This window comes from Corvus kubaryi, unplaced genomic scaffold (genome assembly GCF_017639235.1).
Source record: "Corvus kubaryi isolate FWS band 111438036 unplaced genomic scaffold, C.kubaryi_AGA036_p1.0 133, whole genome shotgun sequence".
In the NCBI taxonomy this organism is placed as follows: Eukaryota; Metazoa; Chordata; class Aves; order Passeriformes; family Corvidae; genus Corvus; species Corvus kubaryi.
The window spans coordinates 31,543,796-31,566,412 of record NW_024580667.1 but is presented as its reverse complement, the minus strand read 5'-3'; the positions used below and the strand labels follow the sequence as shown (position 1 = coordinate 31,566,412).

General features: G+C 41.2%; 1 protein-coding gene across 3 annotated transcripts in view; it reads right to left on the bottom strand.

Moving 5' to 3' along the window:
- Positions 1-424: 424 nt before the first annotated feature.
- The window catches only part of LOC121671040 (collagen alpha-1(III) chain-like), a 23,271-nt gene continuing 1,078 nt past the window's right edge, over positions 425-22,617 (bottom strand). The window contains exons 1-3 of one of the 3 annotated variants that reach the window (XM_042042218.1): positions 22,188-22,594; positions 14,142-14,241; positions 425-1,077 (exon numbers count right to left, since the gene is read on the bottom strand). In XM_042042218.1, coding sequence (XP_041898152.1) covers positions 1,041-1,077; positions 14,142-14,241; positions 22,188-22,524 — 474 coding nt within the window. In that variant the 5' untranslated portion in view covers positions 22,525-22,594 and the 3' untranslated portion in view covers positions 425-1,040. Of the gene's footprint in view, positions 1,078-14,141; positions 14,242-22,187; positions 22,595-22,617 lie in introns of those variants that run through there. The other 2 variants (XR_006018366.1, XR_006018367.1) reach the window with 2 other exon arrangements.

Here is a 22,617-nt window from a genome sequence, read left to right as displayed (position 1 = left end):
CCGGTCTGTTCTACTGTGCCTGCAGTGAGAGGAACAGAGGAAATGGCATTGGGCTGAGACAGGCATTGTCCAGGCAGGTGTTGGAGTCACCATTCCTGGAGGTGTTTGAGCGGTGCCCGGGTCTGGTGCTGGGTGATGGTTTACTGGTTTAGGGGCTGCAGTGGTGGTGCTGGGTTGATGGTTGAACTTGATGATCTTAAAGGTCTCTTCCAACATTGGTGATTCTGTGATTGTATGTTGTTGATTTCTCTTCTCTTGTGTTTCTTTCTAGTTCACAGCATGACATTGGGTGAAAGTTATTTGCAAATTAGGATTTGTTTAGATTTTTCCTTGAAATGGTAGCTCTGTTTCATTCCTTTTCTCATTAGTTGCTGTGTCCTGTTTTGAATAAAAGATAAAGCAGACACCGAACATAACCATTCAGTTTTGTTTTCATAGAATGTATTAATGAAAATAAGCCTAGAATTTTTACATGCTGTGTCTGGCTACAAAATTTTAATCACGAGCAAGCTGCATTTTTAAGCTATGAAAGCATTTTGCAGACTACAGTTTTATGAGCAAGGGTTTTGAGGGTAGCACCTCATCCTGCAGCCCACCTGTCCCCCAACAGCCAGCATATTCAGGGTATGCACTCAGGCACCAGGAGGTACAGCCAAGTGGTCAGGGGGAAGCATTTACAGTCCCACACATATTCCTCTAGGTTATGCTCAAAATTCAGGCTGAACAGAAAAACAGTCTTCCTTTTTTAATCCTTTAGACTGGAAGTATGCTGTCCTGGCATGCCACTTGCAAGCTAGGCATTCAGAAGATGGTAGAAAAATGAAGAAGAGGGGATTTGTAAAAGTCTAGCACCTTCACCACCAAAGAAAAAAATCCCTCCTGGAGCTGGTGAAGTGTCAGAAACAAGAAATCAAGCATCCTTCTCTGTTAGTATTATAGTTCCAAACAAGACACTCAATGGTGGCATGAAACTTCTGTTAGCGAGTTGCTTTCTTCCAGCTTGTGAGATTGCTGCAAAAACAGAGCCATTCATGTTGTAGTTATGCCAGTGGCAAGATGGCACAAAAGGGATCACCTCTAAAAAAAACAAAGATCAAAAAAAGAAAAGAACAATCAGTGATGATGTGATTATGACCCTAGAAGCAGAACTTTCCAACCCCATTTGGTGCACAAAGCACTGTGAATATTACTTTTCCCCCCTTGGCTTTATCTTTTACTGCTTCTGAAGATGGAAATTGTATTTCCACCCTCACTTTACAATGACTTTGGAGTAATTGGTTAGCAAAATACATAAAGCTGAGGTGGAGAAAGATTTACTGCGGCAGTTTTAGTAGTATCCATACAGAGTGCCATCTAGGGGAGCTCAGTAAAACCTCATCCAAGATTGGAAGCTTCGTTTGTCCTTAAAAATCCAACTGGAAAATGCTTCACCTGTAGGATAATGTTCCAGGATCTTGCCACAGCTACTGAGCTCACTGCTTGGAGTACATAGGATGGCATTAACATTATAGGAAAATAAATTGGCAAGAGATTATGACAGGGTACAAATGAACTAGGCCCATAAAATCAACAATCCCTTGTTCAGCTTGTAAGAAAAATTATGAGCTTTAAAATCCTAACCTGTAAATGCAGTGATTAAATCAATTAAGAAAATTATTTTTCTTTGTTTCTCTGATAGGACAGAAAGGAAATGTTTAACTCGTACAAGCATATAAGGAAATTAGCAAATTTTTGTTTCATTTTGTTGGCCTGGTTTGATCTCCTGTTCTAACTTTACATATTCTTAATCAATATATATTTGGAGTAATATGATCATGTACGTAATTGCACTTCTGCCTAACATTTCCTCTACTTAGCATTGCTTGAGTCAGCCTAGAGAAGTCTGTTTTTTCTCCTATCTTTCTGGAAATTGTGATAGGCAAGCAAATAAATTCTGAAGGTCTCGAGGTAGCTAATTATGCTGAGCTATTTTGATGACGCTTGAATTTCTACCATTATTTAATTTCCTAAGATAAACTTGCTAAAGAAAATGTGCTTTACTTTTATTCTTTTAGAAAGATTCCTAAAATTCTTGTAAGAAACAGTCAGAGTGGCCTGTGCATTTAGGACCTGCTCTTCAGTCTTCAGGCACGGAGCCATATGCAGACGAGGTTCCTTTCTCCTGCACGAAGCAGCATCTGTTCATTACACCATCCCTGTCTTCTCAGACTTGTGTGTTCTTTTGTTGTCTCTTTTTGGCCTAACATGGTCAAAAAAATGTGTCTTACACATGCTTGTCTCACAAGGCATTGCATAAAAAGGCCTATTTCAGTCTAACAGCCTTGCTGTATCTCCTCTACCATATACACTTCCTAAATTCTTTGGTTAGGAGCAGTCTTCAAACTGTACAGATCCCAAGTCACAGTTCAGTCTATGGCTTGGCTCCTAGGTGCTGTTAAAGACACATATCTAGAAGATTTCATTGTGCTTATGTCTCTGACATCATTTTTGCATCATTATAACATATTCTTTTCCTGGGAAGAGCTGCAATAGATTGGTTCTATGTTAAATCGGGAAATGATAGAAACTGTTCTCATTTTTCCTTGAGCTGCCCAGTGGTTTTTCTCTACAATATTGACTTAACAATTTATACAGATTTGATATTTACAAGAACCAATGGAAATAAAAACTGAGTTAGCAAATATATCAATGCCATTCTGTCACTTTGTCATCCCTCTCATGAATTCCTAGCACCCCTTTTACCAGCGATCTCCACTCACATAGCTTCAACATGAAGATAACAGTAAGTTCCTTATTTTTTTGTAAGCATGATTTACAGAAGGGGCAATGAAAATCAATTATAATTATGGCTAATACACTAAAAAAAAAAAAGGAGAGCTGTGATGCTTGGAAGCAAATTAATTGGTAGAAATTGTATAAATGGTTAATAAGTATGTAGTGTGTTCCTGCTCTAACATTTTTCACATTACTAAACTGGAAAACTCAGAGAGTTAATGGTACAAGTGGGCAAAATTCCTCCCACTTTTGTCCCCTTCCAAGTCAGTGTCAGTATCCATTGATTCTACAGGTCTCAGGCAGTGGGACATAACACATGCTTCAGTTTTGTGCGTACCTAAGTACACATAATACTTAAGTAGGTATACATGTTTCTGAAGCCAAGAAATTGTGAAGGATCTTACTTTAATTTCACACTGAGTAACAGTGGGTGAAGTTGTGCTGTGATTTATTTTTTCCTCAGTAGCCAGCCCTCTAATGCAAGCTCTCCTTCCTCCCATTTCCTGCTTTTAGGAGAGAGAGGTGTTGTTATTTAGCAAGTGGCTTTGTCTGCTCTACTTCATGATAAAATGACAACACAGAAGAATAGCAAAAAAAGCCAAAAATTTCAATGGTAACACAGCCATTTTCTCCCTTTTTAAAGAAAAGTATGAATAAATCATCCATAATAGCATATGATTCTTTTACAGTATCTACATTATAAGAAGCACAAAAGCATAATAAGCTTCAGAAAGGTAAAAATGAGTTTTGCAGTGCTTTTGATTTTGTTGTTCAAGGTATACTACACTATATGGAAATGAATCAATACCTAATAAATGTATAAAAAAAAGAAGGGAAGCTTAATTCTTCATACTGGATATAGCTGACAACATTATCTAATTTTGTTGTTAATATTCTTTAATTTTTACTTGGCCAACAAGCTTTTTGCTTTGTGTTTTTTTTGTCTTAGAAGCATTCAAGCTTTGCCATGCCTATGTACAATTGCAGGACAATTCTCATTTGCCTGGCACTAAATTGCAATAAATCAGTTTTAAACTGAATAATCTGTCATGGGAGAATACTGCATGTTGTTAAGCCCTTGTCTCCTTCAAGTGTTCTATGTTAAAATGCCTAGATGGGAAATTGTATTAGCCAAACACCTCTCTGTCTGCCAGTAGCTGCTTTGAGTGGAAATCAAGCGATGCGAAGAACCTGAACTGGGGCAAATCCCTTCCTGAGTGAGAGACTGGTGCACACACATCCCTGTCCCTTTCTAATTAGCTCCAGCAGTCACTGTGCCCACGATTCAATTAGCACTTTGTAATTGTTATTTCATTCTAACCCTATTTTTGATCTTATATAATGCCTCAAGCCGCTTAAAGTTCTCTTCCCTCTGTCACATAGCAGGGAGCTGGAACGGCCCTGCCAGACCTCCCCTGGCAGACGCTGTGCCTGCTATGTGAAAATGTACATTTCACCCTTCAGCTAGATCTAATTTAGAAATCTTTGAGCTCTTAATGATTTCCTATAGTTTGGCCTAATTGAATCTAAGTGCTTTTGCATTAAAACTAGAATGCCCAGCTGGGCTGAAGCTGAAAACCCGTGACCCTGAAACACAGTCCCAGAAACACAGAAACCCTCCTTCCTCTATGTTGGCAGTTGCCATCCACTGCAGCAAAGCCACAGCCATCTTCCATTTAGACCCAGTGCATGGATTGCAAAAATAGTTTGGTTAAGACCAGAGTATTCTGCAGAACTGAATTACCACCAACACGTGCAGCAGCTGCTCTATGCAGTGATGCTGCTGCAGCCCGAGGGACTCTGCTGCAAGAGCTGCTCTGGCCCAAAGTTCCCCCTGAGAGAGAAAGGGGCTCCGTTGCTGCTGGGAAATGTGCCACCCAGGTCAGCACCACAGTGGGCAGCTGGGCTCTGGAGCTCTCCCTTCTCTCTGTGACTTGAGATGCTGTGTATGATTGACCAGCACCTCAGGAGTTCTACCTCCAGCAGGTGCTGGGAGCAGGAAGAGATGTGATGGCAGACTCAGAAAAGTTGCCTGGGCTCCTCTCTCTGTGTCTTCCAGCAGGGTTTGCTGTGGGCTTTTCTCTAAATCTATTAAAGCCACTGGTGAAATCTCATGAGTTTCCCTATGAAATTCTCTTCTTGAAGGCTTCTACAGTAGAGGACCATATACCATGTAGGGTTGATCCCTTATCAGTGTTTTGTTTGGGGTTTTTTCCCCAAATTTTGCTGTTCTCTTTCATGTTCAGGCAGGAACAAGAAGTATTTGCATCATGTCTAATTAGAAACCTCTTCTAAGAACACCATACAAATATTGCACAGTACAGAAGTTCTTATTGGTCTATTAATAAACATAAAATATTAACAAATAACTTTCAAGCACAAATACAGAATATGAACCCATAATCTTATCCTCCAGCTAAGAAAGATTCAAATGATGGTATGAATAATATCTAATAATTTTCTAGCTACTAAAATTATGTGTCTACAAAACCAGACTTGTTTTTTTAGACTAAGTTTAAGTAAAAGCACTCCTGGTGCATCCAGGGGGTTGGAAGAACTTAACCAATTGCTGTCACACATTCAAACTAAATCAGATTGTTAGGCTCTAATATTTACATTTCAAAATTTCTGGCCTACTAAATTATACTCCCAAAGTAAATATCATTGCAGTATAGCAAATTATTTACAAAAGATGAGCTAAGGAAAGCAATTCCATCATTTCTATTTTCATCGAGGTGAAAAACACAATCATCTTACTCAATCCTATGCTCCATTAGCAGGAAAATTTTCCACTGAAGTCAGCACAGATCTTGGTTTCATAGGAAAATATTGTATTCTGTAGCAATACCCATCTTGCTCTCAGTAAAGTCAGTGGAAGACATGCTTCTGAAGGTAATGGTAGTAAAGTGAGTTCTTCAGTGGTGTTTCATAATGTGCTACATTGGCAGGAAAAGAAACATCGATTTCATAGAATCATAGAGGTTCATCTCAAAGAACAGATTTGCTTCTGGTTAAGAAATACATGGCAGTGGGAAATTTAAGAAACTTCAAAGTAGCCTGCACTGCAGCATGGAAAGAATGTCAGACCTTATGCATATTAATAACCGCCACAAGGACAAATCACCTGATTCATTCAATCACTTCTGTGTTCCAGTTAATATGCATGTATTATAGCACCTTAGATTGCTGATTTTGATGTTTACTTCTGTTTTTAATAAAAATCCCTTTGTTTCCCCCAGAAATTTCACAGAAACAAATGAAATCTTTTCTTCTAAATGAAGGATGTTTCATTTGACCAGACAGAAGTAATTTTTTTTTTCATCTTTTAATTTGGCAAGGAAGTGGGAGAATCCTCAGTTTTCTCCAAATTGATTTATTTTTGACTATGATTTGTTTTCATTTTCCTACTTTGAACTCTTTCACAGGTGACCTTCTGAAATGTATTATAAGTCAAATTTGGCAGGTTGAGACAGCATACAGCTCCAAAATCACCACTTCAGTCCTCATGGGATGGTATGTAGGACTATTCTCTCCCTGTGTTCACATACAAAAGCCTTTGGACTTCTCCCTAGAGATGTTCACATTGTGAAGTTGAAGAGGGGCGGTGCATAGATCTCACCAATCTGCCTGCGTATTTCAAACAGAACAATATTGTCTCTGGACTTTAGCCAGGGAAATAATTTAACTTCTCAGAGCAGACAGTTTTTTTCTTTGGCACAGTTGATACTCCCTAAAGAAATAAATAGATCAGCCTACAAGCTGTTGACTTAGAAAAAAGAAATTATTCTAACAGAAGTGTGTTGCAGTAATGTTACTTTTAATCAGTTTAATCACAAGATTTTTCCAATTCTAAGTTTATGCAAAAAATATTCATGTGAGCAGATATATAATACCAAACATACTTCCATATTTATGGAATACATATTTCCATAAGTAATTGGCAGAACAATCTACCAATTGTTCATAGTTTTTTGCAGATATTCCCATATCCTTATAAATTTTATCACAGGACTTTTATAGTTTTTTTAAGATTTAAAATTTTATAGAATTAATCACTACAAAAGAAATGTTAACAATTTGTTCTTCAGTTTGAAGTGTCACTTGTTTATAAAGTTTCAATTTTCATAAATTTTGAATTAATGATGACTCATGAGCTGAATACCAAGATTAAAACAGTAACAATAAAAGTCACTTTCAGGATTCAGCATAGTTTCCACACAGTTTTATTTTCCCCATGATTGCTTACTGCCAAACACCCCTTTACCACCTGACCCTGCAGCAGAACACTCGGATGACAGTCACACTGGGCTGGACATTGAGGCCATGTGTGGGCAGTTCACACTAAACACACCTTGAGAATGTGTTTTCAAACTTTTAAAATGTTTCAGGTCACTGTTTTAGCCTGAGAGATGCCCAAAGAATTTGAATGCATGGCTCAGGGGTCAGCACAGGCTGTTGATCAGTCCAGATACACTGTGTGCAAGTAACCATGCTGCTGTCAATGTCTGCAAGCTCAAAAGGTGCAGGTTTTCACGGTCAGTTGGCCCCTGGCAGAGAATAATCCTCTGCATATTTAACTTACTAGTGTAGCTGAAGCTTTAGAGGCAGCAGTACAGCTAAACTACTTTCATGTCCATCAACAGTGTATGAACAATTTTTGCAAAGATGAAAGAATGAGTCTGATCTTTACAACTCAGTTGACTTCACATTTGTATTAATTTCCTCTTTCTTAAGTAACGGTTGCAGCATTTACTGATTTTAGATCCTTGGCAGAATAAAAGCAGGTAAAAAGATCAGTGCATCTTATACAATCCTTTTTTTGAGATCCATGAAAAGCTGTATCTTTGCACTGCTGCTGAATCCCATTTTTCAGATACTGTCTCTCTATTGCAGCACAACCCCAAAAAACACAGCTACCACATAAATGATGCATAGGCCCAGCAGTGATACAGTACAGTGAAGAAAAGCAAACATTGAGGCAAGAAGGAGCTGCAGCAGGGAAAAGGAGTGAAGCAGGACATGCATGAAAAAAAAGGCATATGACATAGCAGAAATCAGCTACTTTGAAGTATTAGCTATGGCAGGAATCACATGGAATGAGTTCTGCATCATCTGCCAATTTTAACATATGCCCTATGGGACTTTAGCTGGAGCACTGAATCAGCCTCATATTGCAGTCAACCATACTGTCTTTCCTACAAAAATTTCTCTGCACATTCCACTTGGGGGGAAACCCCACAGAGCTGACAGGATAAGAACTTCACTGCACCTTGGGGAACTTTTGGGCCAGGGCAGAAGGATGAGCCTGACCGTGGTGCCTCATGAAGCAGCTGTTGTTGGCAGTAGAAGTCACGGGGTTGGGCAGTGGAACAACTGAGAAGTAAATCTCAGAAAATTTTATTCACCATTGCTTCTTTCCAGACCTCTCACAGGTTTTTTCCTCCCAAGCAGAGACTGCTTTATTCTATGGCTTCTCAGTAATACTGAACTGGAAGTCAGCCACCTGAAACAGTCATGCTGTTCTTCCAAATGCACATGGCACTCTAGTGTAGGCATCAGGAGCATGATTCATCAGACCAAGGCTGGACATAAACATCTGAATTAGCTGCCTAGACTCCATTTATTGTGTAATGAAAAGGCCTTTTCTACAAAGCAACACACCTCATGCTAAAGTTGCTTTCTAAAATGGGTGGTACACCAGAAAGTGCTTATTTCCCTCCATGGATAGCAAAGGGAGTTCAGATGTGCTTCAGACATGGTCACAATACTGCAGACACATAAAGTTAATGAGGTGAAGCTCAGTCATTGTTGCTCTATGTAAGGAATAAAATAATCCAGAAATAAGACTATCACAGTCCAAGATGCCTGGTAGCTGAATTGATACAAAGTTTCATTTAAAAAAGCATTCCATTTCCCACAGCATGTTTCAGTTTCCATTTAATATAGGAAACACTGTTGAATGAAATATTATTATTTGTGGTATTGCTCTTGAGTGTCCACTTGGCAAATCAGAATGTACCAGAACTGAAACATGAGATGTTACATAGACTTTAGGCACAGGATGACTTAAAATTTGTCTATTGCTAGAAGTAGGTGTCAGCTTGCTCGTTTCTAGGAATTGTCTATGCCTCCTTGCCAAGAAGAAAGCTTGTAGTACCTGTAGCCTTTTGTTTCCTCACAGCTTTTCGGGAGCAGCCTCTCCTAGCTCCAGCCTGAGGCAAGAAGCAATCACGAGGAGTGGTGTTCTGGGAAACTCACACCCTTATGTTTTTTCTTCACCACATTAAAAGTGTAAGCATGGCCATATGTGTCATTTCTGAGTTTCTCAGAGCAGTACAAATTTACACAGACACATAAGGAAGGCCTCCAGAACAAACCCTTATTTCTGCACTTATCCCTAGGAACAAACACAGGATTTAACAGGGATGTAGAAATACCCATGTGGATCACCCCAGCGGTCCCTACAACCATTATTCTGACACCAGCAGTGGCAGCATGATACATTCTTTAGGGCAAGTATGTGAATGTCACATAAAAGGGGGGTTTCCTTCACCCCTCTATGGTTTTTTTGGTCTGTGGGTGCCCCAGGAAAGCTGAGACCCTTGTTCCTGCCCAGTCTACCAGTGTCCCATTATGGGGACTCCACTGATCAGTGTGCTGTATTGGAGGACAGTTCAATTGACTTGCTCAGGGGCATGCGCTGACAACGAATCAGAGCTGAATCCTTTACAACAATTTAGGAATGGGAACCCCCTCCTGGATGTCCCCCCTTCTATCGAGTATGACTGCTAGCACCCTTGAAGGACACACACTGAACAGTTTATGGAATAACACACTTTATCAATAAACAATCTGATAATAGAAAATTGTGAAAAGATAAGTTTAGAAGATTGCAGTTGATAGCAAAAACCAAATTTAAAGCAATAGACAGACAAGCTGTAATCACCAGTGAAAGCTATTTTGAGATAATCATTCAGCACATATAGAGTAAGTTTCTTCTTATCCAATAGGCGTTCCTGTGGAGAAGAAGACAGGCTCAGCCTTGTCAGCTGATCTCAAAAGTTATGGTAGAGTCTTCCATAATTTCTTCTCATTCTTAACTATTTCTTTACATTTTGGGTGGAGCTTAAGTGACACCAGTCATACATACTTTTGTTACTGATTGGTGTAAAATTCTCTCAATTTGCTCTTAAATTCCAGAATAGCAGAATGTTCTGAGTTGGAATCCAGACAGATCATCGAGTCCAGCTCTTACACATACAGGCCTCAAACCCACAGCCTTGGTGTTTTTAGCACCATGCTCTATGGTCAGTAAAATATTCAGCACATGCCCAGTGAGGCGTGATCATACCTTGGAGGTGGGCACACCTTGGAGGTATGTGTTAATATTACAATGAGATTATAATGAACCAAGTTCATCTGAGGAGAGCGATTTTGCCACAGTTGCTGGTTCAGCAGCAACACAGCTGCTCCTGTGTCCCCTGGCTGGCAGGTGCTGTGCACTTCACTGGCTACATGATACCATCGAGTAGTAATCCCTGCAAGGATTACTACAGAGCCTGGCTGAGATGTCTCCACGATGCTCTACCCTCCATTTCATCCCTCTCAGCACATGCTTAAGGTTGCAGGTTGAATGTGTGGGGAGTCAATGTGGAAAAGGTTTCATGCATGCCAACCACATTCCATCCAGGAAGTAGCAATTGCATTTCACCCTATAATTTCTGTACTGTTATAACTTTCATTAGAATTTAAATACAACTTCCCAGTTTTCTCTAATTTTAGTTGTCATCTTCCCACAGTGAGCTTACCATTTTCCACAGTCTATTCCCTCTCGTACATCCTCAGAATCAAGTAGTTCCATTCATAAGTTGAAATTTGCAATAGTGTGCCCTCTTTACCTTTTCTACCAAGTCACGGAGGGATTTTATTGGAGTGCTTCTTTCCTTCTTGAATTGAGGCAGTTTACCATGGCTTATAATACAATATTTGTAACAGTATCGATACAATAATAATACTACTGTGTGAGTCCTGGCATACTGACATGGTATTTAAAGCGTCAGAATTGTCTGGATATATTTCCCTTTACCTGACCTCCAGCCATTCATTACAACCTTGAATACAGAGCATCTGACTCAGCTGCTCTCTCTCAACATCTGTAGAACTGCCTGTCTGCTGATGGCCTTTTCTCTCTCTTTCCTTGGACACCTGTCAGCACCCACAGCCCTCCTTCTAACGTAGCATCCCTTGGCTTATATACTTGGAAGAGTAAAATGTTCTTTTTCTGACAGGTATCAGGAAACCGTATTTCTCAACAAACAGCATCCTCATTGCATTTTCAAGGATTCATTCTGCTTTGCTTTTCTTGCAGACCGTGTTACATCTTCTGTTTGATTTAACTCTCTGTGCTGAGGCAAAATAACAGCTTGTCAGTAATGGGATTAAGATATTAAAAATATTACACACAGTTGTCTTGGGTTTTATAGGTTGCAGGTTTGATGATGTTCTACATCATGTCCCTCAGGTCTTGGATACTAAAGTATCTTGCTTACTGTGAGGATCTCAGCTTTCACTGCAAAAAGGGAAAATATCTACCCCCCTCCCTATTGCAAAGAAAAGCTTGAAAACATTATTGCAGCAAAAATAAAAAAAATGAAGATCTGGAATCAATATAATATAAAAGCTAGGTTCATGATTTTTATGATTATACATGACTTCAGTGAGGGCAGAGGGAAGGGGCACTCATTCATTATTTCTGCAGGGGTAATACTGATGGCAGAAATGCCATCTTTGGGAATACTCTGCCACCAATGTCTTCAGAGCAGCAACAATAGCATTCTCTCCTCAGTTTGTGTGAATATGAGTTGTCCTATGGTCTCATTTATTCTGTCTGCAGATTCCGACCTTGATCTTGCAAGCTATTTATTTTGTACCCCTGAAAAGTGCTGCAGTGTTATGCAGTAGTGGTATGCACAGTTAAGAAGCCCTGACTGTGCAAGATAACAGATCTTGCAGCTAAGCAAACTGAGTGCAAAAATTCAGAGACATTTAGTTTAACTATATTAAATTTGCCTTTATAGAAATTGCAGTATGTTCAAACCCTGAAATACTAAAAAAGGAGATTTCATAGTACAGAATTCCTGTTCACTAATTGTACTTTACTCCAAAAGTCAAAGGATGCACCTCCTCCCACACTCCATCCTGGCAACACGCGAACAACAGCATGGAAGTAAGGAGAGGGATTTTAATGGAAATCTGAAAGGCTGATACCTTCCTTCCAATTCCATTAGGTGGAGCTCTCAGACAGGAAGAAATGAATGAAAAAAACAACCCAGCAGGCACCCTTAGGAATTACTGGTACTATGCGGGTATTTTTCCCTGCCGAGATCTCTCTTTTCTTGATAGAATTCACTAGTGTCCAAGTAGAAATCTTATTACATGTTTTCAAAACTACTGTTACTCAGCAACCTGCCTCTACAACTAGGTTTTCATTAGCTTAACACATTACCGAGATCAAGGTGCAAACTTTGGAGGTAGCTGAATGCTGCATCACTGGTCTCAATATAAACAACCAGATCAACAGAGAAATAGCTATGGAACAGGGAAGAAGAGCAGATAAAGAATTTAAGAGCAAAATATAAAAATCAGAACATTCTAGCAAGTTCCTGACCATTAATGATAGAAGTTCACTGACATTAATGGTGCAGGATTCAGCTGAAAATGTTGTCATGCAAATGCAAGGGCATAAATCAAACAAAAATTGCAAAGTGTTTGCAACCTGATTTTCTGCCGCTTTCCCATTCTAGCTTCTACTCTTGTTTTGATCTTGCAAAGTTTCAGAGCAGGTCTCCCAATTCCTACACTAGGGAAAGGATGAAAATAATCCTGTGTAAAGCACTGTATGAGCAAAGGACAGAATGTTGGATACATATTTTCAAGACTCTTGGCTCTCATACCACTTGTTTGTTATGTGCAGTAACTTAGAAATGTCAATACTTTTGCCAAATAAATTCCTGTTTTTGACAAAATGGGAAAAATGTAAGAAATGTTATAAAGGAAATTAGCAGAGATTGTCCAGAGATATACGGAAGGAAAGAGTCTGAACTGTTTCCTGTTAGACTCTAAACCTTAGTTAAGAGAAATGATTAACTTAATTTAATCAATTAAACTGTGATTAAATCTTGCTAGTTTTATCTTTTATGAAGGCAAACATGATACATTTGTAACTGACAATTTCAGTAAAGTTTAGCCTATCTCCTAAATTTATCCTTGATACAAAAATACGATCATTTAATGACTTCTGAGGTATGATGCTGGAAGGTGGTTTGTATTTCATGTTTGAATATCATGTCTGGTTCCAGATTTTGCAACAAAATCTTCTGCAGACACTTGAACAGTCGGAAAGTCTGATCCATATTCAGACTTTTTAAAACCTGTACTCTATTGTACCAAAACCACCATTTAGCACATTGTGCTAAAACAAAAAATATTCAGTGCCCATGAGACATGAGAACTAGCAGCTTCATTTTTGTGTTGAAATCAGTTGGCCTCAATATTTGGCAGGCTTTACTTTTACACACTACTGTAGATTTGCTTCACCAGTGTAAAAAGAAATCTTCTCATAGTATTGCGGACTGCTGCAATGTAGGAAGGTGTCTGTCTCCAACACTGAAGCTTTCTCCCTCACTTCCATATTCTGCTCTGCACAATTCCTCAGAGGAATGTTTACTGACAAGGAATATCTTTTAAGCTTTTAATTTTTTCCACAGGCACCTACCACTGACATTAGAAAGGGGTCACAGGTCAGATCTGGCCTTTCCTTCTTGGCACAGACACCATGGAGCACGATTGTTCTGGTCGTACCGGGCAAAGAACACTGCTTCCGCTGTTTGCAGCTGTAGCTTCCACAACTTGTTTCAAATGCAGAAGGCACAAAACCCCAAAGCATCAGGAGCACATCTTATTTTTAACTTTCCCTTGCCTGCCTTCAGGATGGCTTTAATGACTACAGCATAGGTAGGCAGTTTTCAAGCTCTTGTCCCTGGAGCTGTTCCTCTTTCTGATGACAATACATATCTGTGCTTTGATATGCTCCATTCTTGGTCATATATGGCTACTCATAGCCTCTACTGTGCTTATCCTGAGACCCTTACCTCTAATGGAGGGAGTTATTATTATCCCTATTTGATGTCTTCAGGCCATGTGACTTCTTTAGCATTATCCATGGAGCCCAGGGCAGAGTAGGAAACTGAACCCAATTCTGATGCATTCCACCTCTGCCCATTGAACTATACTTCAAGGTAAGGTGACATTACAAAAAGAGATGATTTAAACTTCAAGAGTGGGAATGTAGGTTATGGTAGTCTTACCCTGCTTGGCTAGATACCAGAGAGAAAAAAGCAGGAGAAGGGTCAAGACGGTGGAGAACTGAAGCATTCTGGAGCCCCACAGCGAGCCTCTGATAAAATCCTGTAGGCAGAGAGCACAGCTGGTAAGATTCATCTGGCTAGGGATGGCAGAACCAACATGCCCATTTTCCCAGTGTAAACCAAAATGCTCTTTCCAGTTCTGAAGTTTTTCCACCAGGAGCTTGTTTTTAGCAGATTAATATTTTTCCTTGGAAGTTTTTACAGCAGAAAATTCTCAACAATCCACTATATGCCCCCTTAATTCCCCTCCTGCTTTCCAGCATCCATGCCCTTGAAGGGGTAAGAATATTCTCTTTTCCATGATGAAGTATTTCCCTAAAGTACAGTATGGTTAAAAGACAGACAGGCAAACTTAACTACCGAGATTTCCATAAAGTTCAATTAAAAGTGCCAAGCTATTGTGACTAGCTTTGTCAAAATCTAGGTGATAAGTTCTGCTGTGCAGCAAACTGTGCTTCTTTCGTAAAATGCTGGTGAGGAATTGGTGGGATGTTACTGCTCAGGAGGCTGCAGGCACGCAAACCTTCTGGATGTATCTCCCCAGCTTGCATCTGACCCATGCACCGGAGCTGAGCTGCCCCTTTGAAAGGGAGAGCCTGAGAAGACAGCCAGTGCACATGCTCTGGGCTCAGAAGGGAGACAGTGTGATCTTGATAGGAAAATAGCATTTACACAGCCAAAATCCTCATCTGTTACTGATCATGCTGCACCATTATCTTTCTTTTTTTCACCTGATAATCAGGCATGGTGCTTTGAAGTGAACATAAATCCACTTTTCTTGACTTCTTTGCCTATGCTTTTGGAAAAGTGCTCAGTACTTGTACTGTGCATCCCTATATGGTTTCTTTTTTAATATCTGTTTCAGAAAACACACCCCTACTGCAGCACAGTGCAGCCTATAGCAATGAAGAGGAAAAATAATAAAATCCTTAAAGACAGATCTGGCATTCTGAGTGCTATACTTGGGTCAAACTTGAATTTGAAAGGCTTCTTTAGACCATCAAAAAAATATTTTCTCCCAGTCTCACAACAGGTTATTGGATGTTAGAAATTTCTGCTAGTAGTTATGTGGGAATAAGTTGAATTAGCTGAATTCATTACACTTCTTAAAACCAAACTTTTATTTGCTCTGAATAAATTCAGTCTCCTATTTAGTAACAGTCTCCACCTCCTCCTAAACTTCATTAAAGCTTCATCCTGTCAATGTCTGGGCATCTGCTAGTAAACATAGGTGCTTTGAGAGGATCCTGAGATGCCGTGATAAACAAAGCTTCTCAGCCAAGTTAAATGTTTCACTCAGGACTGATCTGGTCAAAACCTGGTAATCCTGCCCATTTGCTTAAACAAGTGGTTCTGTCATGACCAGCCCTGACCTACTTTTCCCAATGCCTTATTTGTTGCACACACGTTTTGGCTTTCCTCTGATTGTACTCCAAACACAGGCTGCCTTTTGCTAGCTCTTAGAAAAAATGCTCAAAGCAATGGGGGCCCTGATGAGGGGACACCAACGCCACTCTGCTACACAGTGAAGAAAGCACAACATATTGCCAGCACCCATCAAACCAGAGGTATTAACCTGCTCCTCAGGCAAGCTTTGGATTCATTTCTCTTAGCTGGCCAGTTTGACTTCTTATGGCATGGAAACAGAGGAGCAAGTTGAACATAAACACGTGACTCCTGCAGAAAGAAAAATCTACAGAGGAAAATCCAAATGCCATTAAAGGGTAACAGCATTTAACAGTGACCATGTCTAATGTCTCTTTACTACTATCAAGAGATAGATAGAAAACTAGTTCAACTCCCTGCAGAATACATTGTTCCTCATCTTTCAAGCAGACCCAGGATAGAGCCTTTTGCTAGGCATATCAATCTCTTTCACACTGCACATGAGCTATCACTCTTTTTCAGGACATCCTTCTTCTCTTTAAATGACAGCTTGATTGTTGGAGCCAATCTCCATCAGAGCAAAATTGTGTATCTAATGGTTGGGTGAGTGGAACTATCAGTCCTAAAGTCCAGTTCTGTGGTCACTGGCTAAAGAAAATGATTTAAAGTTGAAAGGATTCTGTTTTAATGTCCAATATCCAAATCTTTAACTCATTAGGGATTCTCTAAAGCTACATGCAAAACCAAAAGAAATCTTTTCCCCCAGCTCTTCCACTGAACTCAGTATGATGTCAGGCAGCTCCTAGGTGTTTTCCAAATAGTTCACCTCGGGTTTGGTTTCCAGTAGAGATTTTTCATTCCAAATATATGATATAAAAGGACAGATTTCAGTTCAGTGCAAATAAAAAATCCATGATCCAAGGTATTTATAAGATGTTCGTGTAGGAGTGTACAGGATGAGCTAAGGGGAAGGGAAGGGAAGGGAAGGGAAGGGAAGGGAAGGGAAGGGAAGGGAAGGGTCTAATTAATTGGTATACTTCTCTCTCCCTGCACTAAATGAAAAAAAAAAAAAACCAAAAAACCCGGTTAGCATATTTGAAAAGAGTCAAACAAAACCAAATATTTTTATAGACTTCTCCACCATTGTACCAGGTAGGAAGGAGAAGGCATTAAAATTTCATCAGATTTCTCTTTTGAAATCTGATGGTAACATAGCTGAGCCATATTAGCTACCTCTTAGGATGGACACGTGCCTAACATAAGCTCTCTTCTGTCCTCTGATCCAAAAGACATGTATCAAAAGCATTCATGGACAATTAGGTCAGAGATAACTCCTTTGAACCTCCTTTTTCTTAAATTGCTTGCTGAGTTTATTCCAGGTTTTCAAATTCCTGTTGATAAAATTGAAGAACAAAAGTGCAGCTGGGGTTTGTGCAAGTGGCAATTTTAGGAGTACCTTCATTCTCTAAACAGCTTGACTTTTCTCGTCAGGGAAGTGTACCTGTCAAATCACATGTTACTCTCCCTAAGATGCAGTAACAGTTGGCTGATATCTGAAAAAGGATGATATTCAAGAACATGCAGTATTTCACAGTTACATTCACAACAATACAGCAGCGCAATCACATCCACTTTCTACTCCTCCTGGACAGAAGAATTAAGTAAATCACCCAAACCTGGATAGCAAAGCAGTGCCACAGGCAGGAGTGGGACTGAGCTTTCCCAAGTCTCAACCCCACTGCATAACCACAGGGACACTCGTGGTCTCTCAGAAACCCCAAGTCACTGTAGCAGACAATGGCATCAAGAATAAATCCAGCTGGCATCAAAAACAACCTCAGCTAGCTGCAGGATGAAATTCAGCCTGGGGAATACAGTGAGTATGGTCCCTACGGCCAGGCCGTGCCAGTTCCTGCATCATCACACAAACCATCTTCCCTCTTTTTCTGGGATGAGTTTGGATCAGGAGCAGCCAGTAGTGTGTGAGGGAATAGCACAAACACTACCCCAAATGAAATTGCCTGTGACATAAGCCAGATGCCCTAAGAGAGGCCCAGAGGGCCTCTAAGTAAACCGAAAGGCAAACAGATCTGTCCATCCTCTGCTGTTATGTCCCCTGAAAACAGAGGAGGGCTCGTATCAGTAGCTTCAAGAGAGTTTGGGAAAGTAGAGCTACCTGATTTTCTGCCCCAATTTGAAGCTTTGATTTGATAAAGATTCCATTCTTACAGCCTTGAGTAATTTTAGTTGCTTTTTCTTGCCTTTCTTTTCCCAAACACTCTAACCTGGAAAGTGGAACTCCAGTACCCCAGGAGGGTATTACTGACATGATGCAGCCTGACAATATGTAACTCCTGTCTCCAGCCTGCATTTCTACTCTCAAGCATTCTATAAAGAACAATTTTTTTCAGAACTGTGTTGTGACGAATACTCAGTTAATCTGTTCTTTTCTGTGGCCAATAAGTGCTTTTTCTTCTCCCCATAAATGACCATTATTTCATACCTCTCCTTGCTGTGAATTTCTCCAAACTGTAAACTCTTACACCCCCTTATATTAAACTGCATCTTCTGAATAATGCATATGGGTTATGAACTCCTATGATTTTTCTCATTACTTTGGTTCATCCAAATAGCTGACCAAAGGGAGGTCCATTAATTAATGTATCTGATAACTCAGATCTTGTTTTCTCACTCACTCTTTTGAGAGGGAGATTTGTTCTGTTTGTTTGCTCTTCATGCTGCATGTTCATGTCTACCCAGGCTTTTATGTTGTGTCCATCATCATGAAATGTGAGATGGTTGATAATCCTCTTCTAATTCACAAAACAGATACGGTCTTGGCAACAGAGCATTTTGGCCTAAAAAGCAATACTTGAAGCCTGACATGTAATCTATGGATTTGTCCAATCTAATTACTGCCACTTGCATCAGTGTTTTTTATGATATAGACATATATCCACTCAGAAAAATCACTAAAGCTACAGAGGTAGCTGCCAGGCAGTTATTCCATCACTTCTGGCTTGGAAATGATTTGAAAGATGCTATAGAGGTGGAAGGCTCTGAAAAGCACATCAGTCCCTTAAACAATGTGTTTTCCTTTGTTTCTGCTCACATTCAAGTATTATTTTAGTAGATTAGACTCAATTTTTCACTAATTTAACTGTACTTTCTTGTAACTAGGTAAAATTCTGGTTTTGTTGAAGTTAGTGAGTAATAAAACTTCTACATCAAAAACTACTGAATATATCCATTTTTAAGATAATAGACTGAGAGTTGGGGTAAATTAACATGCACTGAGCACTGTGCAGCAATGCCAGACAAACTGCTGCTCTCAAGCCTGTTTGTTCACAATTGCCTTTAGTGTTTCTAACATGTGGGACCCTCTTCAATTCAGACACATTCCAGGAACAGTTAGCTATGTGCATTCGCTGGGCATCTTAGACATGTTTCTGACACTCATTCTCCAAGGAATTGTTCTGTAAGTCTGGAAATCATTTTAATAAACCAGAAAATGTCTCCTTATATTTTTCTTGCATTTAAAACTCCCGTGAAGCCATTGGAAACTGGGCATGCAATAAGAGATCATATTAAGAAATGATCAGTCTGTGTTTGACTGTCTGCACCAGAATTGCCTCCAGCTAACACCAGTGTCAATCACAAGCCTTTCACTGACACCCCTGAAATTATATGCAAAAGTAACTATCCTAAAAAAAATAAAGGGATTAGGCTTGTTAGATGTTTTCATTGATTTATTTCAACCTCAACTCATCAGTGTCCTGCCCAATCTGCCCCTGTCCTTACAGAAAGAGGGAAACACATTTGTTTTGCATTGCTGCCAATTTTGGGGTTACAGTGAGAGAAGATTAATAGTTACAACTTCTCCAAGCAGCAATCTCTGTCTGTACAAGCCTTATCCACCAGCACACACCACTGGTTGTTTCCTTCACAAACACTGCAGCCCTCTCCCGGGAATCCAGTGGCTTCGGATCTCCTCCCAGGCCAGGGATGTACCATGAGTCGACAGGATTTGCTCCCATTAGTGGAATCTAGGGTGACACAGACTGTCCAAGCCTGGGGATATAAAACTGACCCTGCCTTTCCAACAGATTTTAGCAGGTCTGAATAAACATCCTGGCAGGAGGATTGGAGAGCCAACAGGGAGCAAGGATAACTTCATTTTGGCTAGGATTGCTGGTGAAATTAACGAGAAACAGCCAGGTCTCCTTGTGCCATCTACGTCGCATAAGCATCCCGTACCTTAGCACTGGATTTAATTTGGGCATTTAAAGCTGCCTGTATTATGATGTGGCTGTGGGTCTTTTTACCCATCTTTTGTGCATGTTCTTCCTTGCAAATGTGTATTTGCTGCAGCACATTTTCAAAGGGAATCGAGAAAGAGAAAACTAAAAGCTGCATGTATTAGTATTCCTGTTTAATATCAGCTTACTAGGTGGAAATTAAAATGATTTTTCTGTCACTGTTATCTCTCTTCACTTGGCAAAGATTGATTTCCTTCTTCCCTGCTGCTTACTAATAAGACATCTGAAAACTAAGATGGTTTTTATGTTTACTTCCTTGTTTAAATCAGCTTTCTTAACTAAGGACAGCTTTGGCAATATATTTGTTGTTTAACTTGTGATTTCTGTGTTGGCTCAGGCTCCACCAGTGACAGAACATCAAACACGGAGATGCTATATATTTTTAATTACTCAGGGATGCCCTCGTGCGTAAGTACATGCAAATTAAACAAACAGATTTTAAAACCGGTTCAGAACAGATTGCGCGTTATACAATCAATCACATTTTGGTTTCAGAAATGATGGTGCATTATTTTGCTTCTCATGCTGACAAGTACGGAGGTTATCAGCCATCCCTTGCCATTGCTGCTGCTGTGTCTGGCACTGCCAGGTTTGGTACCACTTTATCCGGAGCTGACAAGCCAAGGAAGGTTGATGGCAATGCACAAATGCTTGAGTGTGAGAATCAGCTGAAGCACTACTCTATGTGGAATGACACCTTTCTACAAAGGAAATACTAATGTCCGGCAAGTGGATTAGAAAGCATTTGTCTCAAAGAATTGGACACAAGAACCCATCCATCTGCCTCCAGAATCTATCACTCTTTTGAACTGGAAATGATAAACTAATGAGCACAGTTGGTGTCTGGAGTCCAAGCTGCATTGTATGAACTTGGTACTGACACCCTGGTGGCACTACAGCTCTAAACAAGATGTAATAATTTCAAAAGATAAAAAAGGTTCAGTGAAAATCTTGCAGGGGAAGGTGTTCATATCAAAGGAAAAAGGTGGGAAAAATGGCCATCTGAATACTGCAGATGAGGAACTAAAGCATTACAGACAGAAGTGCTGTGGTGGGTATCCCTAAAGAGCCAACCATTCCTCCTGCACAAAAAAGCTGAGCTTTTCTGAAAAACTGAGTAATGTGTCCTGCAACACATGCTTTAGAGATATTATGTCATACCTTTTAGACATTTCACTGTATCGGAGACCTCCTTATTTAAGATCCTAATATTTCTCTTTCCTACTTTCTTTCCACTCCATCTTAAATCCCCATGCTCGGCATTAATAACAGTTTTTCCTCTAGAGTATTTATGCCTGGAATGCCTGTATAGCAGTATCTTACCTTCTTCCTCTCAAATTTGATTATCCTTCATTTATCCACTTATTATATATTGAAGTTTTAGTCTTTCCTTCTCCCTCTTGATAAAGTTGCTCTTGTCCTTCTTAAGGGATGGTGTCTCAAGGTTTCTTTAAGCCCTTTCTTACACGGTTCAATGACGCTCTTCTGTGTTTCTGTATTTTTGATATAACTGCACTCAGAACTGAAATCCAGCAAGCACATTCTGTGAAGATGCACCTGGTCTGTCCCCACTATAGATCAAAGGTGACAAGTCCTTGCATTGTACCAGAAGCAGCTCACACCATGTGAGCAGCCTGTGTTGCACCAAGGGTGCCCTCGCCAACCACCTGCTTGGGTGACCTGAGGGAAGGGTGCCTGCATCTCTGGTTGTCTCCCAGCACAGGGCTGGTCTTGGGGCACCTGGCTCCTGGCCCGAAAGCCTGGTCCTGGTCAGCTGTGCCGGGCGGGCAGGCAGGAGTCTGGGCACACTTCAGGCGCTGAGTGCCAAGGTTGGTGTGCATGTGATGTGCCGCTACACGGGCACTTCTGGCGCTACGGAACTCGGGGGTGAGTTGAAAGCTAAACCAGAGCTACTGCTGGGGGTGAATAAGCAAGCGATGATCTTTCATCCAATTTCCATCTTCCTGTCCTATTTTCACGCTATCTGTCCTGGTGCACCTTTGGTACATGTGCCAAAGGCCACAGAGATGCTGGGGGAAACTTGGCAGGCTGTGACCCATGCCGACCTGCCTGAATTAAAAAAACCCCTTTATTTACCGGAGGTGGGGAGGAGTGACCTTTCTGCTTAGAAAACGTCCTCCCTGCCGCCGAGCCCCGCTCCAGGTCGGTCTCTGATGGGGAATGTGGGCGATGGAGATGCCAAGTGCGGGCGGAGGGGGTAGACGGGGAAAGGAAATCCCGTTCCCTCGCACCCCTCTGCAGTTACAACCACAGCACTCACCCGGGCTGCGGGGCTCCCCCGCGACGCGGCGGCGACGGGAGGCGGGGGGGCCGCAGGAGGCGTCGGCGGCGACGGAGGAGGAGGAGGAGGGAGGAGGGGGCGAGCGGCTGGGAGGGGAGGGAACACCTCGGCTGGGCGGAACACGCCGGCCGGCGCGGTCCCAGACTGCCGCGGCCGGGCTGCCCGCGCTGCCCGCTGCTCCCTCTGCCCCCGCACGCTCCCCCTGGGGCCGGGGGCGGCGGCGCCCGCCGCGTCCCGCCCGCAACTTTCCCTCCTCCGTGGATGGCTTTCGTCGGAGACCTGCAGGGCAACCGGGCGCTTGACACCTGTCCCCCATGGGCCGCCCCCGCGCCTGAGTTTGCCGGCGCCCGGCCCCACTCCGCCGCCGCCGCAGGGCGGGCTTGAAGCCGCGGCGGGGCCGCGGAGCCCA